We start from the raw sequence: 27,327 nt of genomic DNA on the forward strand, positions 1-27,327 counted from the left end.
CAATGGCTTTCAACTAAGGGACCTCACACTGAAGATATCTACAAATAGTACCAGAGCTGAACCAACTTAATCAAAAAATGTTAAGATGTTACCACCCACTCTCTAAAAATAGAACCTAATAAAACTACAAATGCACTGGTATATGAGAAAAATCCAAGTCAAGAAAGAACAGAAAAAAAAAGGTGAGATTCAAGCTCAAAAACACAACTCCATGGCCATCAGTTTCAACCCTGGATATTATAGTGAGATATATATTAGAAGGCAGCAATAAGTGTACCACTGTCTCAAACTTGTTCTTGCTTTCTTTGAAGATGTCACATTAATAATTTGGTGTACCAAACCATAATTATACTTCTGTGCTCTTAAGAAATGAGAAAGCATCAGAAAGAACAAAATCAGGTCTTCACTCTAGAAATAACCATGTAATGAAAAAAGGTTTTCTTCACTGTTCTTGCTACTTACTCTTTGTCTTAGTGTTCTGTATACCACATCATCATTACTCCCCATTAAAACTCACGTCCCCTAATGCAAACCTGAGCAAACAGAAGTGAGAATACATGCAGCCTGAGAGAGGGGTGCTACAAGATTTCATCTGTTAGGAACTAAGCTAGCTAACACAATGACCAGACCAGAGGACTGATTCTTAGAAAGAGAAAGAAAATTATTTCTTCTGGGAAACGTGTTAGACTTTAAGAAAGAAGCATAGATAAGGTGACCATATTCTCTCTTTATAGGAATAAATATACAGATCCAAGGAAGCCTTTACAGACCCAAGTATTTTCTTCTGTACCTCCTACTGCTACCCCTACCCCACACCTTGGGAAATATGGACAGCTTCTTGGAGTTTATTGATTCAAGACCTTCATTTTACGGACAAGGAAACTAAGCCCAGAGACATGGACAGGCCATTGGTGTCTCACAGATTGGCGGGGGGGCGGGCAGGTGGGAATCTCCTTCACTCATCCTTTAGTAAAAATGTTACTGGCCTATTACAGTACAAGTTTTGTTGCTCTAACCTCCTCCCTAAGACGATTGAGTATAAATGATGCACAGTTTGAGAAACTGTCCTAAAATGCACCTAAAGTTAAAACCAATAGAAACCTCTCTCAAAAACGCAAAGAGAATAATCAGTTTTTCTTTGGCTTAATAAAATAAGATAAAATGTGTCCTGCTGAAACCATTTAAGAGAAATATTGTGAAAGCCTTCTCCCAGAGTATTTTTCTGTTTGATTTGAAAACTATTCCGTAGCTTATTATCAAACAAATCAGTAATCCTTTAGCGAATGCAGGGATAAATGGGCAGGAAATATAGTCACCTGGTGTATGCAGCTGAGTATTTACATTTTTCCTAATGAACAAAGATAGGAAAAGTGCAGGCGACTTTAATGTGTAAAAACCACCTTTTAGGGCTAGCTCTAGAGGGAAAAATACAAGTAAATTACTGACTCAAGCTAGTCACTAAACCTGTATAGTCCCTGGCCTCAGCTCTGTTCTGAATCTCTTTTTGGATTGTCTTGAATCAAAGAATATTTAGGGTTGCCTCAGTAGGGCAGTTGCCCCATTTTTAAAGATATAGTTTCGAAGGTTTTAAAATATGTTTCTGGTCCATGTTGAATTTTCTTTTTTTCTCCACTTTATGTTGCTTAAAGCTTTGTGGCAAGAGTTTCTTCACCTCAGCACTATTGACATTTGAAGCTGGAGAATTCTTTGTTGTGGGAGACAGTCCTGTGCACTGTGGGATGTTTAGCAGCGCCCTAACCTCTTCTCACGAGATGCCAGTAGCATTTCCCCAGTTGTGACACTCAAAAATGTCTTCAGGGGACATTACCAAATGTCCCCTAGGGAGCAAAATTGCTCCCAATTGAGAAACACTTAGGGTATTTGGACAAAAACTGGTGAGCCAATGAGAATATACCTATTCCATTTGTAGTTGGTAAAAATTAATCCAGTTGTAGCAGCTTTATTTCCAGGATTTTTTCCCCGTGTTAACTAACACTTGTTCTCTGCGGTAATAATACCCTTTTTGCCTTTTTTTCCAAATGAATTTCTTGCATTTCGTCTAGTCTGTCTGATTTACGGTCCTCACTATTCACTGTAACAGCAATTCTTAAAATGTGGTCCATGGACCATTGGGAGTCCCCAAGACCCTTTCAGAACTACTTTCATGATAATACATAATCTTTATTTGCCTTTTTCACTGTGTTGACATTTGCACTGATGGTACAACAGCAATGGTAAGTAAAACTGCTTGCGTCTTAGGATACAGTAATCATTGTATTCACAGCCATGCACTCACAGTTAAAAAAGAAAGAAAACCAATATATAATTAATTCTGTTAAATATCCACCCTTGAATATATGTGTCTTTTTAATATCTATCTGTGACAAAATGGGAAGATGCATAAAGCACTCGTGCTGCATTTGATGACTGCCTCAAAGAAAAACGTATCTAAGACTGTTTAAGCTGTGAGTTGAAAAAGCCACTTTTTTCATGGTATACCATGGATAAACTATGGTTTTCAGCCTTGGGTATTTGAGAGATGTTTTCTCAAAAATGACTCAAGTGAGCTTATCACTTCAAGGAAGACAACTGACAGTATTTTTTGCCAATTGATAAAAATTAGAGCTTTCAAACAAAATTTAGAGTTTTGGAAAATTTATATCTACCACTGTAAGCTTGACAAATGTGATTGTTTTATATTGTATCATGAATTGTGTCAACATTTGGAAGATCTGCGGAACTTAGTGAACCAGTATTTTCCAACTGACCTATGCATCACAGTACAAAATCATGCATGGGTAAAAGGTCCATTCAAAGTGCAAGACAGACCAATGGATTTTAACATAACAGAGTCACAGCAAGTTCACTGATAATGGTTTCAGATTCCACATTGCAAAACTAACCTTTAAAAAACTAAGTTGTCAAATTTTGGTGTAGTATCAAAAAAGAACATCTACAATTACCTGAATTTAAGCTTCTGGAGGACCATTAATCCTCCCTTGGCTCACAGGGAAGACTATTTCTCTTTCCCTGAGATCCTCCAGAAGGGAAGGAGGAGTTGGGGGAGGGAGAAAAAAGAAGTTAATGCCTGGGGGTTGAGGAGAGAGACATGTTGTTTGATGATCACCAAATGTATGCCAGTACTTTTATGTAACTAATATATAATCCACATAAAAGTTCCTAAAATGGTACCAATAAGGAAACAGACTCAGGGGTTAAATCAGCAAGCCCCTGTCACACAGCTAGCACTGGAGCTAGAATTTGAACTCAGATGTAATGTCTGTTTATATCGCTGACTCTTTTCCTAGTAGTACTGACACAAAAGGCAGCTAAAAAAGATTATGCTACTCCTACCTCGATCAAAGTTTCAGGGTTCATTATCATTTCAGTAATGCATTTCATGCATGATATGACTTGCCCATATGATCCGACCTCTGTATCCTCACAGTACCTGGCATTCAGGTGCCAGAAAGTGTGTGCTGAATGAAAGAGTGTAATTTACCTGCACTTTTTACATGCTACTCAAGGTGTGTTATAAACTTTCATGATCCATCCATGACTGTCTGTCTATGATCCTCCTTTCATCAGTTGCTTTTCTTGGAAGAGAATTAAATAGAAAAACCCAGCTTTATTTGTTTTTTCTCTCTCAACTCTAATGTGAACACAGCCTCAGGAATAACTTGGTGTCCAGCACACACTCCATTCTGAATGGGAAACAGCTTTCAAGTATTCACCTGAAACAAGGTATTTTGTTCCTATGACTCTGCACTTAAAAGAAAGCACCCTGGATATAGTCAGTTCAGAATAGAATCTTTTAGCATCTTCAGAATGTTTGGCACAGCTGTAAACACACATTGAGCAAAGACCAGGACATTTTAGCTTCTCCATTCAAAGGGGGTGTAATATGCATTCTTATTATGGTGTGCTTTTTCTTTCTTTCTGCCTTGTTTTCTTATTAAAAGATGGTGATTCCATATGGTTTTCCTTTGAGTTCTAACCGTTTCGTTGCACCCTAGTCCTTTTAGCAATATCGCTGGGTCACGTCTTCGATTGAATACTGTTTTGCATTCATCCATTTCTCCCAATGGTGTTCATTATGTGCCATCAAAGTCCTCATATTTGTGTGAAGACTGATTTTTTCCACTGATGTGTGTGGTGCACTTGGCAGCTTTCCATGTACTCAGTTCTAATCTGATGTAGCCTAGAATGACTGCCTGAAGGGATGCCAAAGCCTGACTTAAGATCCAGATTCTTAGCTACAGTTCTATCGATCCATTTGTTCATTCAGTTTTAACTTTCTCTTTTGTCATCTGAGGCTAAGGGTTGAGTAGCCTGAACATGTTCTGCATACGCTCTAATTTATAAGTGAGAATTTGGGAATACTGTCCTAGGTTTTAGTTTTAGACAGAATACTACTACTTTCCACTTACACAATACTTGTAATACTTTTTGCTTTTTGAGCAAGATTAGCCCTGAGCTAACATCTGCCACCAATCCTTCTCTTTTTGCTAAGGAAGATTGGCCCTTGGCTAACATCTGTGCCCATCTTCCTCTATTTTATATGTAGGATGCCTGCCACAGCATAGCTTGATAAGCGGTGTATAGGTCCGCACCTGGGATCCAAAGCAGCAAACCCTGAGCCACTGAAGCGGAAGGTGTGAACTTAACTGCTGCACCACCAGGCTGGCCCTCATAATGCTTTTTGATAAAATCTGCAGTTTTCCTGAAAGAGAAAAGAATGAACGTTTATCGAGTACCTTCTATATGCAGGAACTATGTGCTAGACTTTCTGTGTGTTCTCCTGTTTTCACAACACACACACAGGTGATGTCCTTCCCAGTTTACTCATGAGGAAACTGAGACTCAAAGTAGGAGATACCTACCCAAGGTTATACAAGTTTTTAAGTGGTAGAGCTAAGATCTGAAACAAGTCAGTTTAACCACAAATAGGCTGCCTGATCAATCTCCTATTACTGCATGACCTCATCTAGAGGTGGTGATATCCTTTTCACAGGTTTGTTGAGAGGACAGATGAGATTCTATTCATGAAAGTGTTTTAAAACTATAGAATACTACAAAGTACTATTTTAAGTACATACATACATGTATGTATGTGTACATATAAATATATACCTTACGTATAAAAATAGATATATATAATTGATTGGGAAAACATTACAGAACCTTTCAAGTCTTTAAATACTGCACTCATTTTCCATAAACTAAATATAAAAACAACTGGTTGGTTCCTAAAAATAGATGTCAGGTAACAGAGATTGGCTGAGCAGGAATAGGAGCATCTTCAGAACAGAAGCCAAGGAAGTTTTTGCCTCCCTAAGGCATTGCTCTGTTCACTCATTCCAAGACCTTCCTACTTCTCTGTAAAACTCTGGCCCAGAGCAGCCCTCTACATTAGTCACAAGTTTCCATCAATCAAGGGTGGCTCGTGCCAGACGTACAGGAGAGTCATTTCAGGTATTCTCTTCCATTGTAGGCTTTCAATATGTACTCGGTCCATTCTCCTAAATCTAGCAGGGAATCAATGCCTTGTGATATGGAAACATCCAGAAATTCTTCTTGAGAGTGTTCAGAGAACAATGTGAAACCATGGGGCCTATTCCCAGAACTGGGGTCGTGGGAATGCTGTCCTGTTGACTGAGCTTCTTAGACAAACAGAGGGTTGGCAAGGTGCAGTAAGCTTCATTTCAGGACAGAATTTAAGAGGAGCTTATTTAGATTTATTGGCCTAATTACTTCAAGTGACATTTATAAAACAAATTGTCATTCTATAATTACCTTTTAACTTTATTCCTAAAACAGAACAAAAAAGATATTACTTAATAAATATAATTTCTAACCATGTTAACAACCAAGACAATTTGTTAGTTTGCTCTGTGAATTAATTCAATCACATTTGTAATTGAGATTTAGTATTGTTACTGGCTGCAATAATGAAGAATGACAAAGAGACAACTAACACCCCAAGTTTATTCCTAAATGCCATCTCTTTTAGAGAATAGGAAAATTAAGAAAATTTCAGAGAAAGTTAATGGTATGTTTATGAAAGTTCTTATATAGGTGAAAAACAAAACACTTTAATATGTAGAGCTCCAAAATCAACAGATTGCTACCATCCGTGTTTCTGAAAAACGCATAACCAGAGAAGGAATGGGAAGCCTCTAGAAATTTTGTAGAGACTCTTTTTACAGTTACACAAGATTAGAAGGTTAGAAACTCTGTTATACAATACAGTTATATTTCTAAAGTTAGCATGTAAGATAAAAATTCTTCAGGAAGATACAACATTAGTAACCATTGTATCATCTATTATGAAATGTTTTATAGTGAGTTTTTCCTCCAACATTAAAAGGATGTTTCCTTGGTTTATAAAAAATACATCTTCATAAGCAAATGTGGCAAAATGTTAAGAATTGGTGAGTATAGGTAAAGGGTACATATCCATGGTACAGTTATTTCAACATTTCTGAGACTTTGAAAGTTTTCAAAATAATAAATTAGGAAAAGAATATTTATCTGTAAACACTAAATCTACACTCCTTGTAGTGAGATGAGACCTAGTAGGAGAAGCAGATTCCCATTTTCTAAGTATTTCTCCAGGGCATATTTTCATCGAGTGAGGAGGGCAGGATGGTCCTTTCTGTTGAAAGCCTAGTGCTTTTTCCAGTCTTACTGCAAGCCAGACAAGAAGGTTATAGAAAGTAATGTTTCTGCATCAGTCTTTTCTAAGTCATAAGAAACTGTGGTTTCAGCTAGGATTACATTGGGAATGAGACATATAGGACTAAATCCTAATATTGTAAAAAGTTTTTACTCTAGTAGAGGGCGTGGGTAGATCTGTAATGAGACTTGAGTAAATTTAGAAAGATGCCTGTACAAGATCTTAAAATTGTGGTGGGGGGGGAGGAATGATGTCCTAAGCAATTAAAGGAGTAGGAGGCATCTTTTTGGGGTGATGGATATAATACAATTTCTTGATCATGGTGGTATTACATAACTGTCTGTTCAACAAAACTCATCAATTGTATGCTTATAAGTGGTGAATGTTATCGTAAATGACACCTTAATAAAGGTGATTATAAATCCTAAGCAACTAAAAATTGTAATTTCTAAGTGAAGTACAATTTCACTGTTCTTTTTAGGGGATACTTAAAAAAGAAATGACCTCACTATTAATTTTGTATAAAATAAGAACAAAACATTATTTGAATATATTTAGATAGGATATTTTAATGCTTGCTAGTACTTGAAGCCAGAGTTCAGTGTGAACACACTCACTGTGGAGTAAGAACTGTATTTTGATATTCCTTTGACAGTCCTGACACTTAAATCATAACATTGCTTTCTTCTTTAGCCCTGGAATGAGACCAGATGTAAGCTCTCCTCCATCCAGCTCCTCAGCGGCAACGGGACCACCTCCGAAACTCTGCCTTGTGTGCTCTGATGAAGCTTCAGGATGTCATTATGGGGTCTTGACTTGTGGAAGCTGTAAAGTATTCTTCAAAAGAGCAGTGGAAGGTAGTGTGTGTTTTGAAGAGTTTTATTTTTCCTCTATTTGGTTCCTGTTTCTCAGAGTGGATTTTGAAATTTCTATTATATGCAAAGCCCATTAAGGCTAGAAGTTAGTAAAGCAGGGAGAGGAGAGTGGCTCCTCGGTCCTGCAGTGGGAAAGAGATTTCTTAAAAAAGCAACACAGGCAGAACTAGAATAAAATAGAAAAATATGAATTGAAGGGAGGGAGTTTGGTCAGAGAACAGAAGGTAACTAAGAAAGTGTTATCATGTGAAATGATGGTGTTAGACTTGGACAGTAACATAATGCTCATTGTATTAGAATAACAGGCTTTAAGTCCCATAAACTAGTTGGTTTTAAAGCCACCAATGATTCCAGTCCAGCAAAAATGAATGACAATGAGAACTGAGGGCACGGGGTGGGGGGGAGTGTTTTGGTTTTAATTTTTCTATTGAGCCAGGGCACCGTGCTAAGTTGTATAAATACAACCTAAGACCTGATCCCTGCCCTCTGGGAGGTCACAGTCTACTTGAAGTGAAAGATGAGTTAACAGTTAGAAGGTACAGAGATTGTAACACAGAGGAGTAAGTGATAAACTGCTTCAGGAGGTCAGGAAAGATAGTGTTTTAGAGAAGGTGATTTCACCACATGAATATTATAATACAAACTTTACTCTTCTTATGGCTTCAGCCTGCTGACAAGGGCAATAGCATCAACTCCTTAAAGAAGGAGAAATTCATTCCATAGCAAATTATTGTTGGAAGTTATTCTAAAATTTTCTAATACTACCAATGAATCCTCTTGGAAAAAAACTGTTACGTAATTTGGTTGTAAAACAGTTTGAAGGCAGTGTGTCCTGAATGAATTACCTAAAGCTCTGATTATATTAATTTTGAAAGAAATACAATTATTCATTCACAGTATAAGAAGGATAAGGATGATGATTTGGCTAGAGTTGTATTTGCATATCCTTAAGAGTTAGATGAGTCATTTTCTTTTGCTTGGATTACTTTTTAATACATAACCAACTATAAAATTACTCATGTTTCCCCACATAGTGCACAGGGATACAGGCTTTGACCAGTCTACTATTGAGTAGACTCGTAAGTAAAGCCCAGCCCCGCTTAGTGCAAGGCCTCTGACAAGGTAGATGTTATTTACCACAGATGCAAGAAAAGGAAGCCTCCTCTTGTCCTTACTTTTCTTTGTTGAGCACTTTGATTAGTTATCACTGCATTTATATCCTGGAAATGACAGTAATACATTATTGCTGTTATAATAAATAATACATAAATAATATAATAAATAATAAAATAATACATATTTATTATATAATAAATAATATTGACAAATTGGTTTCTGAAAGTGAAATTCAGAATGAGACAATGGAGACTTAAATATGAGTATTTAAAAAAACATTTTTCATTCTCCTCCATTTTAACTAAAATTATTCTTTAAAACCAGGGCTACAAATTCAAATGCCTACAGGGACCAAGTATATGTCAATTGGCGAAATATAATACAACTGGGAGAAAGAGGGCAGGCACTGATATTAGAGAGTGCAAGCATGGCCTGCCTAAAAGCATCCAAATGCAATTTAAAAAGGAAAAAAACTAAACTAAACTAAACATACCTCCCCAAATAAAACAGGAATGAGGGCCATATGCCCTCTGGGCTTAATCTCTGCTTTAGAATTAAATCCTTATACTTGTTTTTAGGTAAAATTTCATTGGATGTTAGCTATACTATTTTAAAATGTTTATTATCATCTAAGTATTTCAGTTAAGTATGATGGCTAGATCACATGATTAGTAAGAAAAGGTTTAAATGTAGACTGTTAAGTAAATCCTTTATTTACATTTTAAAGTTCTCCAAGGTCCCTTCCAGCTCTAAAATTCTCTAATCCTTTGAAAACCTAACTCATAACAGTTCTTCTACTTTTCCTATCTAGACATGATGGAAATATGTTTTAAAGCCCAGAGACATATTTTGGAGCACTTTTTTAAACACTTACAAAGATGTAGTTTGTATGATTTGTACTCCATTTTTAACACCTGCTAGAATAGGTTATCCCCAAAATTGGCATAGTATAAAAAATACCCCAACATTTAAGTAGTTTTAGGAAATTTGCACAAGTTTTACTTATTTACTGTCCATACAACCCAGATCAAGGATAGACATTTGAATTTTTTATTCGATATTGTGGAAGTCGCTTTTCTACATACAGAAAAGAACTTTGGGTAGCTTTATTTCTTTCGATTTATACTAGTTTAGTGGCCTTTTTTTTTCCTTGAGTCCCTTTTTCTTATGTTCCCTTTGCACAGTTTTTGTTGGTGGGTCATAATGGAGGATAGGCATCAACTATCCTTAATTTACCATGTACTTAATTTACGAGTTACTCTTTTATATTATATAAGTCATACCATTTAATTAATGGCTCTGTGAGTGCTTAGATCTTATTAGGATCCATATTTGACAGACTAGGAAATTGAGGCTCAGAAAGTTTAAGTGGCAGAGCTAGGATTCAAACACAGCTGTCTCCAAACAGGCTCTTAACCTCAGTGCTACACTGACGCCCTGAGAGGTATGTGATAAAAGTCTTGTCACCTGGCAGTTTATAATCTAGTTAGATACTGAGGTGAAAGTAATCACAAGGAATTATTTAATAGCTAGCACTTACTGAGTGCTTACAATGTGCTGGGCACTATTGTAAGAACCTTCTACAGTATATTGCCTTTAACCTTTGCAGAAGCCCAGAAAGGTAGGTGCTAATTTTCCTACTTTACAGATGGGGAAAGAGAGGCTCAAAAAATGTTAATAAACATTACTGAGATCACACCGCTAGGAAATAGAACTGCAATTCAGATCAAGGGTTTCCTGGCACCTTACCAGTGCACTTTCTACTACACCACACTGTTTTGAGAGCAGGTAAAGAAAGAAGTTCAAGCTGATAGTCACAGTTCACGTTTCAAACTTGGATACTTCAAATAGGGTATATAAGCTGCAGAAAACCCCAGAACATGCCCTTGCTGTGTTTCCCATTTCCTGTACCACTTTCATGTTAATCATGTCCGTGCATCACTTCTATTTATTACTTAATATTTTTCTTGATTCACTCTTTTTTAAAATTTAACTAAAAAAACCAACTTTACTATCCCTACTGTATTACCTATTTCTGTGCAACAAATTACCCCCCAAATTAGTGGCTTAAACCAACAGAATTTATTATGTCATGCAGTTTCTGAGAGTCAGGAATTTGGGAGCAGCTTATTAGCTGAGTAGTCCTAGAACTCTCATGAGGTTCTACATTCATACAGTCACCTGAAAGCTTGACTGGGACTGGACGATCCACCTCTAAGCCCACTAACATTGCTTTTGGCAGGAAGCTTCAGTTCCTCACTATGTGGGCTGCCTCTAGGGCTGCTCTCCACATAGCAGCTGGCATCCCCCAGAACAAATCGTCCACAAGAGAGAATGTGACCAATATGGAAACATAACGTCTTTATAATTAATCCCAGATGTGATGTACTGTCGTTTCTACCATATTTTATTGGTCACACAGACCAATACTGATATAATATGGGAAAGGACTACACAAGTGTATGAATACCAAGAGACAGAGACCATTCAGGTTCATCTTGGGGGCTGGCTACCCCACCTACCATAAATAGAAACCAGAATCACTTGCCAAAAATAGATTTTTTAACCACAGCTGGTCCCATGGCCTAGTATTTAAGTTCAGTGTGCTCCACTTCAGCAGCCTGGGTTCAGTTCCTGGGTGCAGACCTACACCACTCATCAGCAGCCATGCTGTGGTGGTGACCCATGTACAAAATAGAGGAAGACTGGCACAGATGTTAGCTCAGGGCGAATCTTCCTCAGCAAAAAAATAATTAAAAAAATTGATTTTAGCCATAAAAATAAATTACAATGCAAACAAAACAATATGAAGAAATTCCAACGGGCCTGAAGGCTCTTCTTCTGACATCTACTCTCTTAGTTAGAAAGGGAATTTACCAAGTGGTAGAAGACATAGGAACTCCAAACTAAGATGTCTCATATCTTATCAAAAGGATCAACAGGGAGTGACTATTAGTGATACATGTCTATACCTTGTAAAATAGTGATCACTAGTTGAAACTCCTAGTTTTATAGATAAGATACAGACTTGCTTATCATACTAATAATCAAACAGGACTAATTTTAACTCAGGAAGGTACAATGCCCCCTGATCCTGTAGCTCAGATTCTTAGTTGTGCTCAGGACATATGTGGGATAAAAAAATCATTATTAGCATAATAGGCACAATTTGCTATTTCAGTTGAATATAAATAAAGCATTGAAATTTTTTCTGTTTTTAGCAATTAGTAATTTTTTCAATTGTCTCTTCCAGTAACTGCAGTACAATGATTTGGGGACATTCTTATGTTGTAGAACTTCTTTATATTATAACTGCTTCAACTATGGATGCATCTGTTGTTCCTACTTTTGCTTTATATAGGATAAAATTATTGGGTTAGTGCTTCCATTTTCATATCCAAGTAAAGAAGCTAGGAAACTTACACACAGATTCTGTATACACAATACAGAAAGGAATTGAAACAGCTGGTACAGACATTTGGCAGTGGAGAACAGCTCTGGAACAAAGCTGAATTGCAGGCCATTAGTTAACTCTGTGGCCTATTCCTCACAAAGAACGGAACCTGATACAGTTAACCATCTACCCAAAACTTAAAGAGCATTGTGATTTATCATATTAGGAAGAAGTGAATATAGTTTGTTTTCATCCACGTCAAGTCTTAGGTTGTTTTATGCATAAAAGATCTTTTCCCAGAAATCAGAACTAGGTATAGTCAACTTAGTGAATGGATAATGGAGATTTTTTCCCTTTTCTTTGAATATGATTTATTTTTGAGAAGAGAAATGTCCTGCAGTCTTGTGAAGACCATCCCCTCTAGTGTATGGACTCTTAATTATCTAGTGTGTCTATTTAGATAAGCTGGTCTTGCATAGGAGGATCCTTTCAGTTTTTGCCAGGCCAGCTGATCCTCAGATAGTTTTCTTCAACATTCAATAACCAGATTAAAAGAAAACTACAAGAATGGGCATTTAGGGGAGGGGAGGGAGGCTTTTAGTCTTTTCCTTAAAAATTTTTGCCACAAAAGTGAAAACTGCACTTTTACCTCTTTTAATACAGGGTGCCAGAAGATTTTAGACAGTAACAGTCTTTAATATTTGCAGTCAATGGTCAATTCAAATATTCTTATATTCTAAAAGCATGTGAAATAATGAACAGATCTCTGTAAGATCTACATACTGTAGTTTAGTTTGCCAAGTCTGTGATTCACCTGACAAGTTGCTGGCAACCTTAACATTTAAGTATTTACCTATCACTTCATTTAAAATTGGGAGGGGGAGCACATTTTATTTACATATGGTGGTGTAATGTTGAATGAAAGTCATTTTCCCTTTGGGACTGTCTAGATATTTAACCAGTTTCCTCTTTCTTTAGTCGTCCCATAATAAAATAGTGATTACAGACATCTTCTGTAACTGTTACAAGAAGAAACTGTTTAAAGCACAATTTATCAAGAAGGAGGTTACCTTTGGTGGGTAGTGACTGGAAAAGAGCAAGAAGAGGGTTTATGGGGTACTGTTCTGCTTCTTGATCTGAGAGCTGATAACATGGAGAGGTGTTTAGTTTATGAAAATTTAGATGGTACCCTTATGATTTGGGCGCTTTTCTATAGGTATACTACAGTAAATATTTTTTAATGAACTATGTCTAATTTGTCAGAGACTTTTTTTAAGCTGACCTCTTAACTTTGTAATGGCAATGTAAGCAAGTACAGTGTACCTTCCTTAATCAATGCGTTTGGTCTTTGGCTATGTCCCACCCCAAACAAAAACAGAGTCTTTCCATAAAAATATCCTTTAAGACTTGTGAAATTTTAACAATGCCTTTATTTTCTTTATAGGACAGCACAATTATCTTTGTGCTGGAAGAAATGATTGTATCATTGATAAAATTCGAAGAAAAAACTGCCCGGCATGCCGCTATCGAAAATGTCTTCAAGCTGGAATGAACCTGGAAGGTAATGTAAATACCTGAAAGGAATTGTCTGCATCATATAAAAATTTATCATTCAACTTTTAAGAATGTAAGCAAGAAGATGTATTAATTTAGTCATTACAGTAAATATGTGCTTAACTAGTATAATTTTATATTACTGCTTAATAAGAATAGGAACTTTTTAATGAATATTTCATATTCTGCTTAAGTGTATTCACAAGCTTTTATTACACACACTGATTTCAGTATAGCCAGACTATATACTACGAAAGGAAACTCTGTAATAATGAAACTTACAAAACTTGAAGCAACATTACTTTTATCTTTCTTGTTCCTTTTTTCAGGCTCAAAACTATTCCCTATGGTTGGAAATGTTTCTGTATCAGATATACATATAATGACAGAAAAGTGACAGGTAAATGGACAGAAAATGTAAATATAACTTTCTGTCCATTTATCTTTTACTTGGTGCTATATGTACCTATGTTTTATTACAGATCTGCAGGGGGGGAAAACACTCCTCAAGGAGGCATTGAATAGGTTTTGTTTGTTTTGTTTTTCAAATAAAGAAGAAACCTGAAACTAGTTATAAGGTTTGAGTTTCATATCCCTGTTTATGTACAAGTTGTATAATTAACATTGATCTATTGTAAGACTTTCCTCTAGAAAATGTTTGGAATCTGCTTTAGTTGAAATTGAAAGTTCCATGCAGGTGGTGGTGGTGATCTAATAAACTCCGTGCTTCTTATCTGTTGTGATAATAGCACTTTCATTCAACAAGCACTCACCAAAAAGGCTGGCACGAGACATAAAATGAATAAAATCGTGCCTGTATTTAAGGAGTTTGTTGTCTAGTTAGGTTGGAGGGTCAATCACAAAATGGTATGGCACACTACAAAACACAGAAGCAAGAGGAGGGTCACCTAATTCTGTCCTGAAAAGGAGGGAAAGTTTCCTGCAAGAAGCAACACTGAATTTTAAATCTTGTATGAAGAGACCAATTAAATGACTACGTAAGTTAATCCAGATAAGACATGGTGATATTAGAGGGAAAGTGGAAACCATGTGGTTCTTTTGGTAGAAGAGAGACTAACTGTTGTAGCTATCTAGCACACACTGTGTGTGTTTTTAAATATAAAGTAGATTTACAGGTGTGACTATGAAGAGTCTACTTCCTCAAACCACATACACAACATTATCTTCTCACTTACTCTTATTTCCATAGCAAATGTTTACAGACAATCGTGTCACAGCAATCACTTAACCAAATTTTTTCTGAGCATGACTAGCTTGCTTAAACTTTACTGCAGAGTGCCAACATGTTAAGCATTGATTTTAAAGAAAATTATAGCTGCACATCTTCTTCTAGGTGTTACAGAAGCTTCAGAGATTAATTACAAATTCATGTTTAAGTTCATTTTCAGTGCCAAAAGGATAATTTCTTTTTTAAATAAAAACAAGATAGTTATTGAGGTCGGCCTGGTAAGTATAATGGTTATGTTTGTGCACACTGCTTCAGCAGCCCAGGGTTCACAGGTTTGGATCCTAGGCACGGACCTAGCACCACTCATCAAGCCATGCTGTGGCAGCATCCCACATAAAATAGAGGAAGAAAGGCACAGATGTTAGCTCAGCGACAATCTTCCTCACACACACACACAAAAATACCAAGATTCCTCACTTTCTTACATTCCAGATCTTTGCACATATTTTACCAAGTTTCATTTTGCTGCTCTCTGACCACTTAAATAAGTACATATTAAGACATGTCAGTTTTTACTGATTGGTTTGTTTTCTCCAGCCAAAATTTTACTACTTTCCTTTAATCCCCAGGTTTTCATCTCAGCTGTTTTATATTTAGAAATAAGTTGACTCAAAGGACAAACCCAAATAAAATCCTATCATATCAGTAATATAGTATGGTTGCTTACCCAGTAACATTTTTCCTGAATTTAGATCTCTGGAGATTTAAGCATATAATGCTCTTCCAGACAATTCTTCTTCTATCCAAGGTATAAGGGAATTTTTATTCAAAAGAAATAAGATATATCAACTATAAAGTTTGTCCCATTTCTCCTCCCTCTTACAAATTTAGTGACAATTGCAGTGCCCTTTACCTTTACATCACTAGAAGGAAGACCAAGGCAGCAAGTGACATCTAATTTTCTCTTATCAAATATACCATCACTGCCATTTCTAATCAGATCTTTTGGTGAAAATCAGAATTTTTTTGAATGAATAAAATTTAAGCGTACAATGTAAACTGAGCTGCAATTTCTCGAAACACTGTATTAAAAAAGAACCATACTGTGTGCTTTTATAAGTTGTCAAAATAAGCGATCAGAATAGTGGAGAAACTTGGCATCAAGAGCTACTGCATGCTAGTCTTTGATACACATGCTTCTACTCCAAGAGGTTATTTTGGACTCTCCTATTATTAAAAATGCCTTAGAGTAGGGCCAAGATTAACATTATGTCCACTTTTACAAAGCTCTAGTTTGTCATTTAATAATATATTAGATATCAGGTAGCACATATGCAGTTGTTAATGTTATTCTACTTGTAGAAAAAGTGAAAGAAAGGTTTTGAAAATTCTCAGTTCACAAGGTTTTTTGTGTATGTGTGGTCCTAGTGTGAAAGCCTCATTTTTGTTTTTAATTATTCCAGTATATACAATACCTTTATTTGGAGTAGTTATGTGTGTGTGCCAGAAATGTTTGGCAGACCATAATACTTAAGAACAATGTAGATGAGCCATGTGTTTCATGCTTATTTTTACTTTTTTACAGTCTTTAGAAATATTCTCTTATTCATCAGAGTGCTTCCCCTGAGCCAAGCAGTTTCACGATAGCCCAGAGTAACTGCAGAAACAGTTGGTCCTCTCAGAGCCCAAGTCTCTCTCTATAAATGTAACTTAGTACTGCAAGTGGTGTATTTTGATACTGTTGCCCCATACCAAGTAATTCTCAAGATTTATTTTAAGGCAGCCTTCTTCACTGCTTAAAGTGCCTGGCATTTAAGGACAAATGAATTTTTTAATGGTGATCCTAAGTGTTTTATAGTTACCTCATTTTAAAGTGTATTGCAGTCATTCCAAATTATAGTTTTATTTTTTGTATAAAATGTCCAATGGAACTTTCCGGCAAAGAGACTGATGACATTGTCAGATTTCATACCTAATATTTTTAAGCTAAGTTTTAAACTAAATAAGATTACTTTTATGAAAAAAGAACAGGAGCTGTCCTACTACGTGCTCCAAGGGGTCAGGAACTTTATACAGGGAGTAAAATCTTAACTAAATTGCTTAAAAACAATGATTGCTTAACTAATTCAATTAACAACTCCTTACTAAAGTTATATGAAAACATTAGTACACTTTCTTTCTTGAGCAAGTCAGTACAACACACTTGGGCTCACTAGTGCTTTTTCAGCTTTATTCAAAAGCATCAGTTCTCTCATGTAAGACTATACATAAATAGTAAGAAATCAACCTAGTTATGTACTGAGTCACAGAAGATTTTTTTTAAATCCTCCAGTATATCCTTATCCTTTCTTCCCTGTTCTAATGTGGAGTGTAGGAATACACAGTCTAGACAACTTAAAGTTATGGTTAATTGAGGTTTTTATAGTTCCTTCTCAGTGTATTGATTTGGGACATGCATGTTTTCTTTTACTTTGTCAACAAAGTACATTCCATGCTACTGAGATCTGGGTTTCAGTGAGACACCTTTAGTTGTTTACAGGGTTGCCTTATGTACAGGAGCTCTTCCTTTGTTAAACTTTACCACTCCTCTATTGACTCGTACTGTCTGAATTCAAAATATTCTAAAACCATATTCTACTACCAGTGGAGGTAATGATGGTTCTTATATAGCACTTACTGTGTGCCAGGAACTGTTCTAAGCATTACATATTTTAACTGATTTAATTCTCAGCCACCCTATGAGATAGGTACGAGTATTATCCTCATGTTACAGAAGAGGAAACTAAAGCCCAGGGAATAACTTGCATAGATATGCAGCTATTAAAATGACAGAGCCAGGATTTAAATTCACATATGTATGCCCTTTACTCCTAGACCACACTGTCTTCAACAGAGCCTAGTAAAATAAATGTGAATAGATCTGTCATGATCCTGTTTCTCTACTTTGAAATGTTAACTAAAACTCTTAAATTTCTCACTACCACATTCAGCACAGAGCACAATAAGAAATGGGACCATTCTATTCAATGTAAAGGACAGGCTTTTTTGAGATATAGTTCCTGCCACCACACCTATCCTCGCCAACTATGTATTTTGTCTTTTTAGGGACAGAGGATCTGATAATTATTTTAAACAGTAATTAGCATTTCCTTTTCCCTTAGCAAAATTATCCCTGATAATTGAAGCAGGTACATTTCTTCTTCCATATAAATTACATTCCCTGCCCTTCCCTGGAGCTCTGAGTACTTTCTCTTCAAGAATACTAAAATTCTGTGCTCGCTTTGGCAGCATATATATATACTAAAGAAGAATAATATAATTCTTATTTGTCACTAAAACAAGTAACTTCAAGAGTATGAATACGTTTATTTAAAAAATCTACAGAATCCAAGTTGTAATTTGATTACAGTGTTCCATACTAGGTCAAAGATAAAAGATAGCTTTAGTTACTTTATATATAATATGAGAATGGGTGAGTCATCAATATAAATCTTTTGTAACAGCAAAATTATCCACTGATAATTTATGTGAAGGAACTCAAAGTTTTTCTCTTTATCTCCCCAAAAGTTTTTAGTGCCGATTAGTATCCCCATCATATAAAGGTAAAAAGAAATTTTTCTGCTGTTAGAACAAATATTGTCTTTAGTATGTGATCTCTGTCATCTTACTATCTTGGTAAGAAGGCTATGGAATGAAGAAAGGGACTTTGTGCAAGGGTATAAATAATATAGCTCTCTTCATTATATATATTACCATAATTTAGATTAACCCTAAGCCACAGTTTCTAGTCTGGTATTTCAAGCTTACAGTCTTTCTTTCAAATGATAGTAAAAGTAATTTGCCTTATATAACTAACAAAAATTTTGACTTTGGAATGAAAGTGAGATTAATTTATGGAAGAATCTATATAAGTGATGTGTTTAGATTGTTTTAACATAGTGTGGTAAGACACTTAATTTTGTATAAACTGTAGTTAAGAAGTAACTGTCTTATTTGGAGAAGAAATTAATATACAAATGGGTTCCTCTTGATCCTTTGCTTTCAGGAAAAATTTTTTTCTCCCATGTCACTTTATCATAATGCTAAATAAAACATTTATCCTCTTTCAATCTAAATAGTTTGAGAAGTTAAAATACCTCTTGAATAAACTGTGCCACCCAGACCTTCCCATTACAACTCATCTCTGTGTATTTTTTTTAATACCACAGCTCGAAAAACAAAGAAAAAGATAAAAGGAATTCAGGCCACTACAGGAGTCTCCCCACAAGAAACTTCTGAAAATCCTGCCAACAAAACAATAGTTCCTGCAACATTACCACAACTCACCCCTACTCTGGTGTCACTGTTGGAGGTGATTGAACCCGAAGTGCTATATGCAGGATATGATAGCTCTATTCCAGACTCCACTTGGCGGATCATGACCACACTCAACATGTTAGGTGGGCGGCAAGTGATTGCAGCAGTGAAATGGGCAAAGGCGATACCAGGTAAGATGTAAAAGATGACACAGTTAAGGTACAAACCTTTGTATTTTCCTAAAATCACTCCAGCTCTTTATCATCCTGGTCCCATGGTATGTCTTGTTTCTCTTACTCGGTTCTGGGGACTAACAAGAGGAGAGCTGGGTAAATATGGGAGAGTCGAGAGTCTGTAATAAAACTTTTATACTGCTCGCTCTTTTTGAGATTATTACTCAGAGCTTGGTGATTTCAGATAACACAATGTAACATCAGAACTTGAGTTACAGGATTTACTCAAAATTCCTTTTACACTTAAGTCTAGGGGAAGAAAATGTATAATATTTCTAAGAATTCAGTTTGTTCTCCTTCAATGTTAAAAATTAGGTTGTTTGTAAAATTGGTAAAAATCAAGCATAGTGATATTTTGTCAAAATGTACTAAAGTAGAATGATTTTAACTGTTCACTAAAAATGATACACATGGAATTTAAATTTTAGTTCATCTAATTTTTAAGATGATATGAAACAGCAGAGGTCAATGTTAATATCAACCCTAACTTTATAGTTAGAGAGGAATAGAGACAGAACAAGAATGAAGTAACCTGACGACCTGTCATCGCTACTCTATCAAGGGGAAAAGAGGTATAAATATCAGGGGAAATTTTTAAATTTAAATTCATGGAATGAATAATGTCCCAAGCCAGGACTCTTGGCTTTCTATTTTATTATATTTAGTTCATATTTAGCTCAATAGGCAAAAGGTGACAGAAACTGGCTACTGTTAAGTTGTCTTACATTGAATGCTATTAAAAAGTACTGAGGGCTTTGGTTTTTTTTTTTTTTTGGTATGATTTTAATTTCAAATGCTTGTTTTTGTTTTTATACTTAAAAGATATACATTCCATTATCCAAAATTTGTCATTATGAAAGACAGCATAGGTTTTGGCAAAATACTAGTATTACTAAAGGAATTAAAACAATTAAACTTCTTTTTTCCTTTTGGATTGGCTCTCCTTAAGAGCAAACATTTCTGATTTGTTAGACAGGATTTATTAATCATTTAGGAAAGTATCATATGCTTGACAGAACTTAATTTGATACCATATATACCAAATGGTACATATACCATGTATAATGTAATCTAGAAATATATAAACTAAAAAAATCAAACTTTAACAGAAGAGACCTATATGTGAGGTACCTTAAACAATCTATTATTTCACATTCATCTCTAAAATAATATCAAATTAAAGCACAATTATTCTAATTTTGCATTTGGTAAGCACATTTCCACATAGACCTTTGTCTCCTATTGTTCTTAATGTAAAATGCGAGTTACCAAAAATACAGAATTTCTTCTTGTTTTTCAATCTTAATTAGGTTATATTTATTGCCACTAGAGGAACAGGGCTTTGGTCTTAACATGTCAGATCACAAAGGAAAACTGTGCCCACTTGGTGCTTCATTTTCCTTATCTGTTAGAGGTCCCCCACACAAGGTTAACTGATCTCTCATCCTTGGCAATTTTCAGAGAGATGATCTTCTCTTTGACAACTAGAGTGTTTCCTCATATCTTTGTTTCTCCTAATTCAGGATTCAGGAACTTACACCTGGATGACCAAATGACCCTACTGCAATATTCCTGGATGTTCCTCATGGCATTTGCCCTGGGCTGGAGATCATACAGACAATCAAGTGGAAGCATGCTGTGTTTTGCTCCTGATCTGATTATTAATGAGTAAGTCATTTGTGAGTCATTTTCCCTGTATTCACGGGGGTATTTTTAACCAGCTGATGTTTTCCTAATGGACTGCTACTGTGATCATTCAGGAATGAATCAGTCCTACTAGGTAACTTGGAACTGGACAAACTTGAAATATAGTTGTTTATCACTGTTTAAGGCAGGCCAGGTGTAATGTATAGCAAATGCACATGTGGCAATATTACTGTCCCAGGACATGTTTCAGGATATTTTTTAAACAGGAAGCATCTCTGGGGTCAGTTAAGTCTATAGCAAGTAAAAAAGAATCTTACTGTGACATTGTTTTAATTATGTAACCCTATTCCAGCAAAGAAAAGGTACATGATACAATTCATGTTGATTTCACTTTCAGTAGGGACAATTACAGAGGACATCTAGACTGAGGGGAGGAAGGTATGGACCCAGAGATAAGAGGTATCTCTTTGCATGGCAGAGCTCGCTCAATGTTTATGACTTGCAAAGAACATGAGTACAAGAATTTTTTTTTCAATTGAGAGAGAACCAACCAAGCTTTAAGATTTCATAAATCAGCTATTCTTTTGTCCTCTAGGCCTGTTCTTCTACCTGTGAAATATTTCAAGTATCCATTCCCCTTACCTCATTACAGTTGTTTCCTAACTAGTTTTCTGCCTCCGCTGTATCCTCCATAATGTTGACTAGGTTTGTCTTCCTCAAGCACAGTTTGATCACATCACATATCTCCCCAACACAGATGTCTTCAGTGTCTCCTCACTGACCACCCAGTGCATACTCAGCATGGCTTCTGGCTTTTCAGACCCTGGCCTCGTTCTTCCCCTTCACATACTCATTGTTCCCATTCAGATGATCCATTCTTAAAACATACTCTTAGCTCATGATGTTCATTTCACCATATGAGACCTCTCTACTGTATATCTCTAGTTCTTATCACTTTCTACCTTGTACTACTACTTCTCGTGCCCACCGCTTCTCTCCTTTATTAGAATGCAAACAGGGAGTTCAGACACACATACCCCTGGCATGAGCAGAGTAAAACATAAAGGAGATTTGTGTTTGTGTGAAATAAGATAGAGATTTCTTTAATTGTGAGCTCTGGGTGCTGCTGACAAGGGTTCCCCCCCAATTTTTTTTCTTGGTGAGGAAGATTGGCCCTGAGCTAACATCCATTGCCAATCTTCCTATTTTTGCTTGAGGAATATTGTCTCTAAGCTAATATCTATGCCAATCTTCCTCTATTTTGTATGTGGGATGCCGCCACAGCATGGCTTGATAAGGAGTGTGTAGGTCCATGCCTGGGATCCAAACCCACAAACCCCAGGCAACCATGCCACTGATCTGTCTCCCAAAAAAAATTTTTTTAAGATTTTTTTTTTCCTTTTTCTCCCCAAAGCCCCCCAGTACATAGTTGTATATTTTTCGTTGTGGGTCCTTCCAGTTGTGGCATGTGGGATGCTGCCTCAGCATGGCCTGATGAGCAGTGCCATGTCCGCGCCCAGGATTCGAACCAACGAAACACTGGGCTGCCTGCAGTGGAGCATGGGAACTCAACCACTCAGCCACGGGGCCAGCCCTCCCAAAAAATTTTTAATAAAATCTTAAACCACATTATTAGAATAGTAGTTCCACTGCATTCTATGTGAGTCAATCCATCATTAGTAGTTTGTGTTCAGAACTGAATGCCATATTAAAAGTAACAGTGACAACTTTGCTGTTTTTTATTATTATTTTGTGTGTGTGTGAGAGGAAGATTTGCCCTGAGCTAACATCTGTGCCAGTCTTCCTCTACTTTGTATGTGGGATGCCTGCACAGCTTGGCTGATGAGTAGAGTAGGTCCACAGCCAGGATCTGAACCCACGAACCCGAGGCTGCTGAAGCAGAGCACACAGAACTTTAACCACTCGGCCACAGGGCCAGCCCCCAGTGACAATTTTAAATATGTCCAGAGTAGCAAGGAGTTTGGAAATGAACATATGAACAGAGATGTTTGGAAGAAAGAGAAAAGGAGACTGGGGACTGATGAGGACAGCCTGAAGAGACTTTCTTATGAAGATAAAGGAAACTTTGTTTTATCTGCTGGATGTGCCAGGCACAAAAATAATGGGTAGAAGTTATAGAAAAGCATCTATTTGAGCTGAGTGTTAAATGAGAGGGCCTACCTTATTATGTAGTAAGTTATTGTAAGTGTTTCAGTAGAGATTAGATGATACTAGCTCCAGATATTTTAAAAGAAATTCTTACGCATTGTGCAACAAACTGCAAGTAGTGGGGTAATTCTAAATCCAGGACATGTCTTCTTTATACTATTACTAGGTAATTCCAAGGCTATATATCTGGCAGGATAAATGGGAACTACTTACAGCAGAGATTGCAGGTTTTCCCTTTATTGGGCGAGCTGCATAAAAAACTAGTCTTGAAATCCAAGCTGAACTATTCAGTTAAACTTGGTGTTGTATCTGTGTTGGTGATACTTATTTTCCAGCACGGTATTCATTCACTGATATTTGAGTACTTACCAAGTGCCAGACACTATTTTAGGAGCTTGAGCTATAATAGTGAACACACTAGAAGAGGCCCCTGCTAACATTCCGATAGGGAAAAATCAAAGAAATGACCAAAATTATTTCAGAAAGTCATGATACAATAGTGTGACTGGGGGAGAGGAGGAGAGAGAAGTATGTGCCACTTTACTTTAGATTTGGGGACTGTAAGACCTCTCTAAATAGCTGAGCACTAAATAGTACAAAAGAATAAGCTTTGTGAAAGGTAGGGCATTCCAGGCAGAGGAAATGAGTGCAAAGGCTAGAAACACCCTTGGCCTGTGTGAGGAATTGAGAGAAAGCCACTGAGGATATTGTATGAGTTTAGAGAAGTGGACAGGGGCCAAGTCAAACAGAATATTCTAGAAGCAAGCAGAAGCCAGTGGAGGGTTTCAAACAAAGGATAATATGATAGAGAATGGATTCGAGGGGAGCCACAAATACTCATCACACTCCTAACATGTGCCTGGTACACATTAGAAGAGAACTACAGCAGAGAACAAGACAAACAAGGTTCCTGATCTTTACTACTTATACTCTAGTTAGGAGAGACAGATGACCACCAAATAAATATAATAATTTTAGATTGTGATACAGTTTTTACTAAAGAGAGATCAGTTCAGATAGGGTGGCTAATGGCTCCTTGGAGGAGATGTCATTTGAGCTAAATGAAATATATATGCTGTAATCAACCTCTTTGTATTCTAAGAAGGGGCAGTATCTCAGCCCTCAGCTAGCAGGCACTGCCGTGTGCTTGGCCAGACCCGAGCTCCACACAGACACACTCTTAGGTATCTGTGTCAGAGAAAGAAGTCACCTTGACAGGCTCTTGCCAAAGAGGACTGTTCAAACCACTGCATCACAATTTAACAAGATTTAAGTTGTTTGATCAAATTTTGAATTAACTGATAAATATACATAGCTTAAATGTAAAACTCAAAGACACATTGAAAATCTCTAAGTACTGGCTGCTCATTTCAGAATCCAACTATGCTTATTTAAAAATATCAGGTTGGCAATGTTTACTACTTACAGTCACTTTCTAAAAAGCAACTTGAAGTCATTTAGTTGCAACTGAAACTGTGAACAGAGATTTATATGAAAAGTTAATTTTTCCTGTTACAAAATTAATCTAATTTAGGGTTTTTATTTCAGAGGCACTCAAATTTAGATTTAAACAGTCACAGCATAACCTGATCATGCCACAACATTCCTTACATAAAGTAAGAATTACAGAAATTTTTTCTCAATAAATTTAAACTAGTTTCATTTTAATTATGGGATACAGAAAAGTGCTTTTTAAAGATTTCAGCTAGTTGTTGAAGGATCATTTTTAGTCAGTGTTCAGCTCTATTGGAGGATGGATGGCTTATAGGAACAATAGTTGTGAAGAGGGCATTTTTACTTCCCATTCTTGTGTCTTCATGCTGCTGTGTATGATAGAGGTAGGCCATCGCCACCTCCTTTCTCTTAGCCTACTGTGTTTCCATACCGCTCTGGTGTCTGTGACAGGCAGGTTTTGGATGTCAGGAAGTATACATTCAAGTTCTGACCATCTGTCTGTAGCTGTAAAACAGTCTCTCACAGTTGTCCTTAGGTCAGAATGTTGTGGGAAAAAAATTTTCTTTTGTACAGCCAACTAGAATGAATTTTTAGTCTACTTACTCTACTACACTATAACTTTGTCAAAAATAAAGCAGAAAAAGATATCTCCAATAAAAGGAACGCTTAATTCCTATTAGGGGATTGGGAATGTGCCTCTTTGGTAAGAGCAGGTTTTAAATTTGGAAAGTCATGTGAGCTCCTCTGTCCATCACCTTAGGCAGTATACAGTTCACGTTTGTTTTATCATATAAAGAAATAATCTTCAGTAGAGAAAAATAACCTTTTTTTTCTGTAAAGTCCAAGATTACTTTCTGTTAGAAACTAAAAAAAACCCCAGATCTTCAAGTATTTTAAAAACCATGAACTGGGCACAGTTTCAGGCTCTTAGTGTCATTTAAAAAGCTAGGAAACTTTTGAACTTTCCTATTTGAGATCTATTTGAAAATCGTAGATGTGATAATGACTGCTGAGAATCTTAATTGAGAATTCATTTGGTACCTTTAGTTAGAAGAATATTCAGTCACATCATGTCGAGGCAGATCTTGGGTATCAGACAGCCTAGAGTCATTCTAGTTCTGATACTCTACATAACTATAAACAGTATCACACATAGTTATCTTTAGGATGAAATGCTCTGAAAAAAATGTCTTTTGATTTTTAAATGAGTAGTATCTAAAACTGTGTTCTCTAATTAGCCATGTTCAAATGCTACCGTAAAATAAAACCTTGATTCAAATGAGCAACTGGTAATAAATTTTGTAAGAATAAATTCCCATTTTATTCTTAGAGTAAGTGTTTTACTCTAAACACTTAAGTAAAACAAGCATGGCATGCAGGATAGAAAAATAATTTCTCTAATGTAAAATTAGGTTGTTCAGTAGTGTCTTTAGATGCTCTAGACCATAGACTAGGGAACAAGTTTAAGGAAAGTTTTCCAAAATTCTGAGCTATAGGGAATGAGCATTAATAGCAATAGTTAGGTTTCCTTTATGAGTTCACAGTTTTGCAGAATAAAACAGAAAAATGTACATTTTGGGGAGCAAGCACTATTTCTTTCTAACTCCAACACTGACATTTTTCTTTCACAGACAGAGAATGACTCTACCCTGCATGTATGACCAATGTAAACATATGCTGTATATCGCCTCTGAGTTACACAGGCTTCAGGTATCTTATGAAGAGTATCTCTGCATGAAAACCTTACTGCTTCTCTCTTCAGGTTGGTAGAACACCTATTCACTTCTAAAATTCACTTCTAAATACATTAAAAGCATGAACTATAGAAGTCTAAAAACAAAGACTTATTTGAATACATAGCATTAATAATTATACCAAGTCTACTACTATTTCCTGCTAGTCAGATAATTTAGATTTTCATAAATGTAAAATTTTAGAATGGCACACCCAGTGATAGCAAGATTAGTAAGACAAATAGGTGTCATGGAGAAATAGAGCAGTATGTGAGCCATTTGGGGGTCTCTGTTGATCTGGAATGTGTACAGACTTCCTCCTTCTTTCCTGTGACCTTTGATAACACCACTATAGGAGATGTGGAGACAGAAAGCCAACTAGATTCATTTTTGTTTTTCTACTTCAATGTTACTTGGTCAAATATTTTAGTTATACAATGAGTCCTAAAGTGTATAAGAAATTATGGGAAAAATAGATGCATCCTACAAAAGGTGTGCTCTGATAGATAAACTGTAACACCTTTGCTAGGTGAAAATAGTCTAAGTAAAACTAGAAAGATTTTGAAAAATACAAAGTGTCCTGTCTATATTAGTAAAAATGTGGCCTTTTCAACAACTAATAAAAAAAGGTCTGTGAACCAGTTAGTATTATAAACTTTAGGCCATTCCAGTAAAAAAGTAAATTTGCAATTTTTTCAAAAGTCTTCATTCCATTAGCAACTGTGGTTTCAAAGTTGCCAAATAACTTTAAGCTATAGATGTTGCATATGACTTGATCTATTTAAGCTTTTCCAAAGCACTCATCAATCTAAATGCTTTCATACTATCTTTGTTCTACAAAAAGTTGTTTTATGTTAATAGATTTAAGGAGTGTTAATATTTCAATCAAGGTAAGAGAATTTTCCATAACTCATTAGCACTGATCTTTAGCTGTAGGTTTTTTAGATACTTTTGCACTACACTTGTTAAAGAAGTGAGCTTGATATT

The 27,327-nt window shown here is 36.1% G+C and overlaps 1 protein-coding gene across 8 annotated transcripts in view; it reads left to right on the forward strand.

Annotated features, from left to right (window-relative positions):
• Positions 1-27,327, forward strand: part of NR3C1 (nuclear receptor subfamily 3 group C member 1) — a 111,667-nt gene that overhangs the window by 73,525 nt on the left and 10,815 nt on the right. For 7 of the 8 annotated variants that reach the window (XM_046666091.1, XM_046666090.1, XM_046666093.1 and 4 more), the window contains 5 exons: positions 7,373-7,539; positions 13,509-13,625; positions 19,016-19,294; positions 20,860-21,004; positions 26,239-26,369. In XM_046666091.1, coding sequence (XP_046522047.1) covers positions 7,373-7,539; positions 13,509-13,625; positions 19,016-19,294; positions 20,860-21,004; positions 26,239-26,369 — 839 coding nt within the window. The remainder of the gene's footprint in view (positions 1-7,372; positions 7,540-13,508; positions 13,626-19,015; positions 19,295-20,859; positions 21,005-26,238; positions 26,370-27,327) is intronic. The other variant, XM_046666094.1, reaches the window with a different exon arrangement.

This window comes from Equus quagga, chromosome 7 (genome assembly GCF_021613505.1).
Source record: "Equus quagga isolate Etosha38 chromosome 7, UCLA_HA_Equagga_1.0, whole genome shotgun sequence".
Lineage (NCBI taxonomy): Eukaryota > Metazoa > Chordata > Mammalia > Perissodactyla > Equidae > Equus > Equus quagga.